General features: G+C 37.2%; 1 protein-coding gene across 4 annotated transcripts; it reads right to left on the bottom strand.

The window, feature by feature from the left end:
- Positions 1-50: 50 nt before the first annotated feature.
- LOC139941563 (glutaredoxin-like protein C5orf63 homolog) lies at positions 51-12,298 on the bottom strand. Of its 4 annotated transcripts, XM_071938122.1 has the most exons (5): positions 12,254-12,267; positions 11,401-11,526; positions 11,013-11,190; positions 10,181-10,237; positions 51-4,037 (listed from the first exon to the last, which is right to left on the bottom strand). In XM_071938122.1, exons 3-5 carry the CDS (start codon positions 11,157-11,159, stop codon positions 3,861-3,863), a joined length of 381 nt encoding a protein of 126 aa, XP_071794223.1. In that variant the 5' UTR covers positions 11,160-11,190; positions 11,401-11,526; positions 12,254-12,267; the 3' UTR covers positions 51-3,860. The 4 variants fall into 4 exon arrangements, with proteins under 4 accessions (XP_071794223.1, XP_071794222.1, XP_071794224.1 ...); XM_071938121.1 differs by lacking the exon at positions 11,401-11,526 and having other exon boundaries at positions 12,254-12,298; XM_071938123.1 differs by lacking the exons at positions 11,401-11,526; positions 12,254-12,267 and adding an exon at positions 12,203-12,249.
- Positions 12,299-12,339: the final 41 nt, after the last annotated feature.

The following is a 12,339-nucleotide window of genomic DNA, read 5'->3' as shown; positions in this document are numbered from 1 at the left end:
TTCTAAAAAAATGAATTAAAACATAACGAAAGGACACGAGTACACAGGTGTGCAATTAGTTTAACATTTTTATTGCTAGTCAAAATTGTAATGTAAAATATAGGTTACTTTCGGTAACTCAACGAAATTTAATGTTCGTAATTCTCTAGCGAAACACTGGCGCTGCATCTTGTAACTAAGGTTTTGTAAAATGATTTGGAATAACCTGTTTTCACATAATTACGAAACTAAAGTCATGCTATTAACAACTATGTAACAATGGCAATTATTTTAATGCAGGCTTTAAACACCTCGAACCGTTTTCCTTCGCATTTTTTTTTAAAATAAAATCGTGTTATATCTTTTGAGGACCATTGACTCAAATAACGTGTTCATATTTAATTTGTTTGATTTGTGTTAAAACATGAATAAAACCAACTTATTAAAAAGATTTTTAAATTAATTATATCAATCTTTAGATTTCTTCCATTTTCTCACGATTGATTTGTCTGGTTTCTCATCCTTATCACTGTTGAAACGAAATTCATACGATTCATATGCCGCTTTTGACTTGAATACAAAATATCAAATTTGTAATTTTTTTTTATGCCAGTCGCCCAAAGCAAGGCTAAAAGCCACTCTAGGTTAAGGGCTACAAGGAAGAAAATATAGACATGCAGAAACTCAGTGGAGCTGAAGGTAGGAATTGACATTCCTCTTAAACATGTAGTTGTCATTATTTCGTCAATACAAAGAGGTACCCGAGTATCCATAGCACTCCACAAATTACTAAAAAGTGTACAAGTTGTATACAATAACATTACAGGCCGATACTTGAACAAACAACTCCGTGTTAATGTAATGCAGAGCTGCCTATATTCTGCAAAGAAAGTTCCCTGATTATAAACCAGATATCTTGAAAATCTCCCTGATTATGAACCCTTTCCCCTATTAAATTGATTGAGGTTCTAACATCTACCCGATTATTGTACAAAATAAAACCCCAAATTAGCAACTCTCTCTGATTCTGCAGAACGTTCCCTGAAAATGCACCAATGTTTCCGTATTCTTACGAACGCGTTTGAAAATCTCCCTGATAAAAAAAAAAAATACATTCTCGTATCAGGTTGAATCTTATTCCAAATATTGCCCTCAATGGTGGCAGCTCTACAAAACGGTGTCCTGCCCACCTACCACAGCCGCAGTAATCTAGTCGGTCTCTATTGTGTATGTTTCCGGTTCAAGTCCTGCTTCGGTCATTGCACACTAAACATGGGTATAAAGGTCAATGCTGCAACAATGAAGAGGCATGATGACGACAGAGGTCGCTATTGATGTTACATGGATGTCACAGTGCGGCTATACTGGGTGTTGGAGTTGGTTTTTACCCAGTTATATATTTTAAAGAGAATTGAAGTGTGACTTTATGTGTTCCGGGTTAATGCCCATTGTTACACACATTCTGGTGAAGTGAGGCAGACTACTGTTCAAAATTTTTTTCTTTACATCCTTTCCTCTCGACATACAAAACTGAAGGTTTGGTTATTATCAAACACAAATCGACTATGTGTTAAATCTGTCACAGATTATAAAGTTCAAACCATTCACCGATATTGTATGGATTTACTTTTCCAAAATAACATTGTACATTATAACTTTATGTAATGCGTGTCGCAGTCAACATAACAGTTTTTAAAAGAGTATAACAAAATTAAAGGTACAATACAGAATTGGTAACGGACAAAACCAGTGAAAATGTAAGCTTAATCCGTGGAAGTCGGGAGAAAATAGTGGGAAAACCATGCACAATGCTCGGCATGCTTTTGGTTGGAACAACATAAATCAGCAACTGTTGCAGTTATAATTTTTAGACTTTCAGATACAGTTTTTCTCAAACATAACTTCAATTCAAGGGGAAATGTTTCACATAAAAACAGGTTCTAGGAAAGTATAAATTTTTCTAATTCAGCAAGCTTTCAAACTAACACCAAACAAGTATTGTTTAAAGCTTTGCATGGTGTGGAGACATAAGAAGAAACTAATATACAAATATTTAGTGGGACATAATATTCCTTCCATTCCACGAATTAAAGCCACTCAATATTTGTTTTATATAACTGACATTTAGATCCTTGTCATTCGATGTATTTTAACCATTATGAAAAATCACACAAATTACTGACAACCAAAAATCATATAGCAGCGCCGCGTAATCGGAAATCGGATCACAATCTTTGCACAGGTGCTCCTTTGTTTTAGCGGCGGCGCTGTACTGCTCAAAAACATTGGGAACAAGGATGATCCTAACTGTTGTATGGGAAATGCTATTCCTCATGGGCGAATAGGTCTTTTTGATCGCCGGTGCGGATGGGAGTAATAGTGGATGTCACGTGAAGTAAGTTCCACCAATCAAATGACAAGGATCTGTATGTCAGTTATATAAAAAATAAATAGTAAACTTGCGGGTACAACCATGTGTATATCTCTTAGGGTGAGTGTTGGCTCGTTTACTATTGAATAGTAGTTTCTTCTTATACAACCAAATATTTTGTTTTATCGTTACTAATCCTAAATAATGCCTTCACAGATAATGCCCACTGCTGGCATACAGTCCATGCTTGAAATCGGCAAATGCTTTTCCCAGTAGTTTGCTTCCATGGTATTAATATACCTATACAGATAATCGTAACCCTCGATCGTCCGGTCAAAAGTCCATGGACGTGACCAAGAGCTACGATTTTCCAGACTAGAAAAGACTTTGCGGGGATTGTGTGGGAGGGTCGAACGATTCGTTTTATAACCATAATCATAATCCGATCACAACAAATTTCAAGCAAACTTGCATGCTTAACTCCTGCCCTGCATGCAGGTATCTTTTCAAAGTTATTTTATAAAGCATTGTTGTGAAACAAAGGCAATTCCAACTAAATCTAAGTGTCCGGGGATCTTACAAGCGACGGTCTCCGCATCAGGGATGTACTTCAAGAATTTATCCAAACTCCCTTTGGACAGTCCATCTGTCCCTCGATGTACGTCACTCTCGGTGTCCGCAAGGACCACCTTCAAGAAGATGTTGTGTCTTTTAGCCTGAGACGTCATCCGAGTGAACAGCTGCTCTATTGTTGTGTTCTTCTTCTTGCACTCCCCGTTGAATCTCTTCACCACTGAGTGATTATCGCAATGAATGGTGACTTGACATCCACGCCACTGGAATCCCCATACTTCCATAGCGATTACCATGGCAGAAGTTTCCAGGTATTCCATACAGTTTTGTCTATGTAGGCATTTCGAACCCCACGAACCACGGGCCCATTTGTTGCCCCACACACAACCAAAGCCATGCCTTGCGGAGGCATCAGTGTGTACAGTAACTTGTCTAGACTCTTCTAACTGTTTAAATGCAGTTTCGATGGGTAAATGATGCAATTTCAACCCACTGGCAACTACATGATGGGCTCCTGTTGTGTATCGTGGATGTAAAGTGGTTGGCTGCCAGTAGTTACTGGCAGCTTCCAAGGACAATATTTTCCTGCCTGAATGTATTGGAGCTCTCGCCTTTGCATTTGAGAACAGACCCAAGATTCTGCTGATTTGTAACCTAGATACAGCCATACCACCAATGGTTTCTAAATTCGATCAAATATCTCAAAGAAAATATGAATCGATCAACTTCAGATTTTAGTGGGTACCTTGACTGCTGGGGAAAGAGTAAATGGACTCACTTGTAATTAAATAGCCTCAACAAATGTTGACTGTTCCTGTAAATTGGCCAAGTTCTTATGTCTGTCTGTACAATTGCGATAATAGATTTGAAGTAGCGGAAACCTTTGCTGGAACTGGGCGGTATTTTCTTTCTCCGAAGATTGCAGATAACGAATAACTCAGTCTTTGATGATTTCCTGTTCGTACTTGTCAAGGGTTTCCGTGAAGAGTCCTTCGTCCACTCGGTGCTTCATGAGAAATTCTCCGTTGAAATGGAAGACGGGAATATCGTAGCGATACTTGGAGAAATAGTCTCTGTTTTCTGGCTTGTCGATGTAGACTTCCTCTAAAACAAACTGGGGGAAATAAAGAGAGAAATAGAGAGAGGGGGTTGAGACTATATCCCCAAAAACATATTGCAGTCCATTGGCTGAATCACATTGGAGTAAACAGCCAGGGGTACTTTTATCTAAAAATAAATTCTAAGTACCAGTCATTAAAAAGAAGGGGAAAACTGAAAAGTTTACTGATCAAAACAACAGTTAAAACTTCAAAACAGTTAACAAATTTACCTTTTTGAAAACATTGATTAAAGTTCTAAAATTTAACATTAACTTTACATAAGGAACATTAGAAATGTTTACATCATTAAGAAGCAAAAACACATTGAATACAGCTCTAGATTTAAAAACTTGAAACATAGAGTTAGGAAGAAACATATCACTTTCGAAAAGTTTACACATCTTTTATAGAACATAACCACATTTAAAAAGGCACACACAAAAACAAAAATGCAAGGAGATTTTTGTTAAAGTATGGCATACATGTGTATCATACTTTAAAAAAATAAGTAAAATCTGCAAAATTCAAGTTCAACTTACCAATAGATTCTTTCACAAATTCATCCTTTTTTCTCAAACTGTCAAAGCGTTTCTGACATATCCTCACAAACCGACTGAACATAACATGTTTTTATGTGCTCTCCTCGGATATGACTCAAAGGAAGTAACATTGCCTACACTGTGTATTGCATGGACGGGGATTCCCCCTCAGACACATCATAACAACTTAGTAAAGTAAATTATAAAGTTCCAATTCGGGACAGTTATAAATTCTGACTGTGATAGTAAAGCTATAAAAATGTCTAAAGTATCTCTTTTGATAATACCCATATTGGGATAACTAAGTTCCAAGTTGGAGGAGATATATCTTATGTATGTGATAGCAAATTCTACAAAAATATATATATTTATTAATAATATTGGGATAACAAAGTTCAAATTGGGCTAGTTATATCTCATGATTGTGATAGCAAGCTATATATTTATATCTATTTTGATAATACCTGCATTTGGGATTTAAGTTGAAAACCACATAGTTTTTTATATCTCCTGATTTAAAGATGCTATGTTAGATTTTTGGGCGATTTGACCCCAAAGTGTTGATTTAAAATTCAATAGGTATTTTGATGGGGGTCGAGAAAGTTACAAGCTTTCATTTGAGCCATTGCTCGAAAAAAGTCCGCCAATTATTAGTAGCAGTGAAATAAAGTGCTCAAAAATAGTTTTTGCCGGATCCCGACAAGTGACCAATTCTTGTGTGTTTTGTAAGAAACGTTTTAAATTTGTTTCATGGTTCCTGACCATTTAAAGTAAAACTTTTTTCGTTAGAGCGGGTGATAAAAAAAATATATTTTTTTAATGTTTGGGGCCAAAAATCTGACATAGCATCTTTAAATACCACAATATTTTCAGCAGTGTCTCTTTCCTGTCAGTGGTCATGACAAAGCATGTTTGAAATTAGAAATATACTCCGGAAAGTGGGCAGATTTAATAATTGGTATTGAAGTATGACACATTTTAGAGAATGCTATTTGAAAAGGGATGGTGTAAGTTTATATCGCAATAAAAAAGTACTTGGTTAGAATTATAGCACCTTTCAATAATTTAAAGCATTTTGAAAATACACTTTGAAACAATGTGGTTATGGAGAGTTTATCCCAAAAAGTGGAATCTGAAAAGGGTTACTGTTGGCAACGCTTCGCAATCGTGTATTATAATTAGGGAATGACAGTGGGTGTACCCGGTCTTCACTGCGTAGTAATGACCAGGTTGGTGGCTGGCGCTGTTAACGGACCGAGCCGGAGGCGAGGTCCGTTAACAGCGCCAGCCACCAACCAAGGTCATTACCACGCAGTGAAGACCGGGTACGAACACTGTTATTCCCATTAATAAATACCTTTTTTAGCGAATTAAACGGCTAAAATTGTCCAAATTTTGTAACTTTTCTCTCGGCGGCACTTCCAAACATGTTCAGGGGCCATATTCGAGCTTTTGATGGTTCCCATCTCTTTCGTGCGTTAATCACATTACTGATCTTTGAGACCAGTGACTCTTTGAAATAATGATCTGTTCAGCGCCTTCACTGGGGTCAAAGGAGGCAAATGATTGGACGATAGCTATTCCTTGTGCATTAAAACGCGCGCACGAGCTCGGCGTCGTCAGTTTATACGCGCGCACATGTTACACGCGCGCACTCAAAATTGATACATTTTCAGCGCGCGTACGCGAAGTGCGCGAAGTTGCAATGAAACTTGCAGGGATATAACTAAGCGTGCGATACAGTGCAACGCGCAAGGTTTACACAATGTATGCTGATTTAGTGGCCACTTATTCGCTATTTTCCAAAGCCGGTCTTTATACCACCGTTAACACTCCCACACGTGACCGGGTTTTGACCAATCAGAGACTTGAAACCGTCCAAGGTATTTATTAAAGGAACACGTTGCCTTGGATCGGTCGAGTTGGTCTTTGAAAAGCGTTTGTAACCGTTTTTTATAAAATGCATATGGGTAGAAAGATGTTGTAAAAGTAGAATACACAGATCCACACAAACATGACTCGAAATTGCGTGGTTTTCCATTTACCTCGTCGACTAGCACGTCGGCCATTTATGCGGGTCAAAATTTTGACTCCCATAAATGGCCGACCGTGTTAGTTCGCACAGTAGAAGGAAAACCACGCAATTTCGAAGCAAACTTGTGTGGATCATTGTATTCTACTTTTAAAACATCTTTCCAACCATATGCATTATATAAAACACGGTTACAAACGCTTTTGTTTTGACCAACTCGTCCGATCCAAGGCAACGTGTTCCTTTAATACGAATTACTCTTCCTGCATGGACGTTCACGTGACGCGTATCCGCGACTACCGTATTTTGCATGGGCATTACCAACTGATATGGGAGCTCATACACGTCGAGGAAAAACGGATACTGTTTTGCAGACGTTTAGCTGTACTTTTGTCCCAAATCAAAAAAATTTCCCACGGAATTATTTTCAATGGTATCGTGCTTGCTATAGACAGAAAATTGTTAGTTATTTGCAAGCAAAACGATGAAAAAATGCAGTGTATAAAACCATGATAAAACACGGGGTCTCTATTGGTCATGTTTGTCAGAAAAACACTCGTGATGAATGCGAGCGCACTCAAGTGAAACATATAGTTTGCGAAACAAAATCCAACACGTGGCTGGCGTGAACGGATACGGTTATCATATCTGTATCTGTATCCGTACGCTTGCGAAAACTCTCAAAACGCTACCACTTTTTAAATGAAAATTTTCACAGGTAATATTTTTTTTATGTCTAGTAGTTATACAGTAATAAAACAATCAAACGGTCCCCCAAAACAACTTAGTTATACTTTATCGCTATATAAATAGCAGCACAGCAGATGGTATAATTGGCATAAGATTTGAACTCCTATCTATCTGAAAAAACTGATCCATTGAAAATGGATTTTATAGTAATGGCTTTTTGTCTGTTGAAAGGGAGTTTTAGATCACTCCCTTTTGACGAAGAAATCTAAAGAAAGTTTTGGGGACACATTCCCTATTTTTTAACACACAATCTCATCATCAATTGTTTGTTAGTGTACGTCATTGTTTGTTAGCGTACGTTTTTGTGTAAATTGTCCTTGTCTTTAGGGAAGAGGAAAAAGAAGCTTTTGCTTCTTCTTTTTCCTACATGTTAACGTCAAACTATTTTTTATTTATTGTTCACTAACTGGATTAAGTTTTCCTCAGTACAAGTTATTGTATGTTGACTGAACAATGTTATCACACTGTATTGATTGGTGTTGACATGAAATAAATGTATCTAAAATGAAAGACACAGCTTTTGTATAAAAGTTTTACTTTAACCGTTTATTTGTAGAAATCAAATAAGTGTGTCTTGTTGTTACCATTGCAATGTCCCTCTAAGTAATGTGCTCATAGATGTCGTGTCAAGATAGAGACGTTGGAAATGATTAAATTAGTGAGAATCGACAAATAACAGATTCATCATGAAGGCGTGGGACGGGTAAACCTGTCATTTGAAGGACTTCCTTTGAATGTAATGCTAGCTGATCATCGTGTGGGTATAAACACGTAGGCAGTACATGGTGATGTCCTGTCAACACATTTGAAGTTCCTGATAAAGAACACATAGTACCTACATTGGGATAACCAAGTTCCTATTGGGTAGTTATACCTCCTGATTGAGATAGTATGGCCATAATACTCTCAACATATCCTTTGAAAACTAAGTTCCAATTGGGATAGTTAGGTCTATAAAGAACTTTTGATTGTGATTGTAAATAAATGAACCATTTTTGTATAGCGCATATCACAATCACAGAGAAGTCTCTGTGCGCTTTGAGATGAAAACACAAGAGAAATACAAGTTAATAAAGATTACAAAAGTAAGTAATTACAAAAGCAAAGTATAGCCATAACCATTACACTTTCAATGGTGATAACACACTGAAAGTGATTAAGATAACCAAGCTCCAATTGAAATAGTTAAATGTATCTTCTGATTGTAATAGTAAACCCCTTTACTCTCATGAACAGTGTCCATTTTGATATTCACATTATGAACTAGTAAGTTCCAATTGGGATAGTTTTATCTCCTGAATTGTGCGAGTAAAGTATTACAACTCTCGATACTGTCTCTTTTGATAATACCCACATTGGGATAAGTAAGTTCAATTTGGAATAGTGATTGTGATAGTAGAAATACAAAACTCGTATCAGTGTCTCTATTGATAATACCCACATTGGGATAACTAAGTTCCAATTGGGATAGTTATATGTTATGATTGTGATAGTCAAGCTACAAAACTCACAACAGTGTCTCTATTGACTATATACACATTGGGATAACTAAGATCCAAATGGGATAGTATCTCATGATTTAGATAGGGGGATAAACATAACAGTTTCAGCAGTGTCTCTTTCCTGTCAGTGGTCATGACAAAGCATGTTTGAAATTAAAAACAAACACTAACAAACAATAGGCATAAATGAAAAGTTCAGATATACAGGAAAGTGGGTAGATTTTGGTTATGACTAATTAAGACACGTTTTAGAGAATGCTATTTTAAGGTTGAACAAAAAGAGAAAATTGGTAAGAACAAAACACCTAATCTGCTTGATGCCTAATCAGCCGAAACAGACAGTGACAATTCACAATACAATACAATACTATCCAATACATTGCAAAACACCACAATACAAAACAAGAAACACAATACAATAAAAAAAAAAATACAATACAATACAACACAATACAAAACAACAATACAATAAAATACAATACAAAAACATTTAAAGAGCGCTCTTATTCATCAAAGATTGTTTACACAGTGCTGAACAGATTAAATATTTTAGCCATTTAAAATAACTGTATAAATTAATGGTCTGTAAATATAAGAATTTGCATGAAATATTGGAGGTGCTCAATAAGGCACTTTTTTTTAAACAAAGACAATTTTAAAGTCACATGGTTTCTTGTGTACCAATACAAATGAATTTGTTTTATAATAACAGATGATCTAATTGGGGCCCCAACCAACTGCCCCTACCCAAAAAAAACTGTCTGAATATGAAAAGAGGGCCGACTAATTGAACAGGGAAAAGCCCATTTAAAGGGCTTTCTCCTCGCACTCATTTGATTGCTGTGGCGATTTTGTAGGTGGGGCCAGCAGCAAGGAAGTGAGCCTACTACCACCACAAAATGAACACATTGGGATGGGGCTATTTCATCCAAACATTTTCCACAGCAAAATATTTAGACTGTGCAAGTACACTTGTTTGTGCACACTGAATGCTAGTTATATTATGAATAGCACATGGTGATTCCTTACTGGCTCTATAGACGATGTGACCTCTGACGTCACACGAAAACCATAACATGATTCGCGCGCATACCGCCGGGCAAAACCTTTGTGTTTTGGCAGCCAGCTAGAAAGTGTACGCAAACTTACTATGACTACGCAACTCAGTGCCCGGCGAAACATGACGTATATAGTGTTTTGTCAACAGAGGGCGGTTTGAATGTAAACATAGGTCACATCGTCTATAGCTACATTTTGTGCAACTAACTGTATGGTATAATGGGAAACATGGTTCATTTTCTGGGGTTGATACAAATTAAAAAACTTGTACTTACTTGGTTGTTATACTTCTTCAATACATCTTTAGCATCATCACAGAGTGAGCAGTTGTCCTGTTTTGATATGACAGAAAAACAAGTTAAGTATAGTTGGCTTATGGTGGATGCACCAGTTTGGTATTAAAATATTTGCCTTTAGAAGAGCTAAGGTAAATGGAGTTCACCAATTCACTAACTTTCCAATAGCTGTAAGCTGGTCTTTACAAAAGTGGTAGGGGAAAGTCTCTAAACTCATCTTCATATAGTGTATAAAAAAAAGTCAATTTGTTTATAAAAAGTTGTACGTATGTCCTATGTCATTGGATAACAAATACAAGTACTTGTAGGTGTAACATGCCATCAACTTTGTTTTGCAAAGAAAGGAAAATGCCAACCATGCACACACAACTTTGTACTGTGGTTTTTAATTTTTATATGGCCAGTGACATCACCAAGGCCAGTGGTATCAGTGCCACTTGGCCAGTAAATTCAAAACGGGACAAGTGGACTCGATGATCGTATTTTTGTCAAAATCGACATCTTTGTGTCAAAAGAATTTTGTTCAAAAGAAAAGATTGAGTCTCACAAAATATCTTCTAATCTTTGAGTATCAAACATAAAACAGAAGAGATAAATAATCTGTGTTTTGCTCAAATGAAACAGTTCAGATATTGAATTGTGTTCTCACTTTCATTCTATTCTCTTTTCATTTTTATTTTGGTCTTGTAAATATTTTCCCAGTCCAGTACAGATTCTGAGCTACAAGAAGTCCTGTAATCTTGTGGACCCACCCCCCCACCTAACTCTAGCCCTGCTGAATTCCACACCAAGAACAGTGATTGAACTGTACCTTCGTAAAAAGGGTAAGAATTGGTAATTTGTTGACATCTGAGAAGCATGCTGCTGATACATCCCAAAGTCTGCTACACAATGAAGGAAGCGCCGAGGCTACAGCATGAAGTCTGTAACACCGTCTCCATTGACCAAACAGAGCCATATCATAGACTTCACTATGTATGTGTTTTAACCTGCAAAAAAAGTGCCAAATAAATAATTACGGGGTGACAAACAATGTGACAGTTGGCCGGTATGCTTTGTGTTTTAAAGGGCAAGGGCACTAAGACATTTTCTCTTTGGTAAAGGGCACCCTACAGTGTATGAGGATATTGTATAATTTTAATCTACTGGAGCATTTCAAGGGCACCAAGGCAATGACCAGGGGGCATGGAGGTAATCGCCTTCGCTTCGTAGTAGTTCATGAGAAGAGCAAAGAGATCATGTTCCAAGATGTGCAGTGCTGCAGTGAGGACGTGACAAACGTCAACATTCCAAGACCAAAGCTCTTTGTCTTGACACTTCTAGACCTTAAGGAGGATCAATGGTTATGATTATTGCAACTATATATAACCAAGCAACTTCCAGTATACAAAAACAACATCATCTGCAAGTTTGAAGGGAATTTTCACTGGTACACTTGGCTCTCTTCACCGTAACCTGAGAAAAGGTCATGGAACAATCGTAGAGGACTCGCGAGTCTGGGACCCCATTCTAAAGATGCTGTACCAACTAGACTGATATGGGATGCCCTGTTAATGCCGCATAATGATAATAGAGATGTGCAGCGATGATTAAATTGGAAGTCCCATCCTAACACAACAATTTGATACCTATTTTTAATTAAATTGTCTACTTTCCCCAGGTACCCAGTTATTGATACATGCCACTAAATCAGTAACAGTAAGTTACAAAACATACACATGCAACCATTACAAACATTAACCATCACTAATTATGTATGTATTGTATATCAATGAAGCAGCCCATGAAGACATCTGACATGCCCATGGCCATGTACATCACACACACTGTCACACATAGCCCCATAAATCGGTCCAATCCACTCAAGGATACGGAGTGGATTGGACCGATTTATGGGGCTATGTCACACACACCCTGCATGTAGGCCTACGTAACATTTCAACCCGAAATAAGTTTAAAAAGTCAAACTACGGTACTATTAGAAATAACCAACTCGACTACCTACGAATATGTTGACATAATTTGTGCAATGTATGAACTCAGTCAAGTTACCTTTCACTTCAGCATGTTCAGCAAGATAAAGAGGCTCATCGTCCGTGCACGCTCGTGTGTTGTTTACAAAGGGCGCCCTCCAGTGT

Source organism: Asterias amurensis, chromosome 9, assembly GCF_032118995.1.
Source record: "Asterias amurensis chromosome 9, ASM3211899v1".
Classification (NCBI taxonomy): domain Eukaryota; kingdom Metazoa; phylum Echinodermata; class Asteroidea; order Forcipulatida; family Asteriidae; genus Asterias; species Asterias amurensis.
The sequence above is the reverse complement of the archived record's forward strand: the minus strand, read 5'-3'. Positions and strand labels throughout refer to the sequence as shown.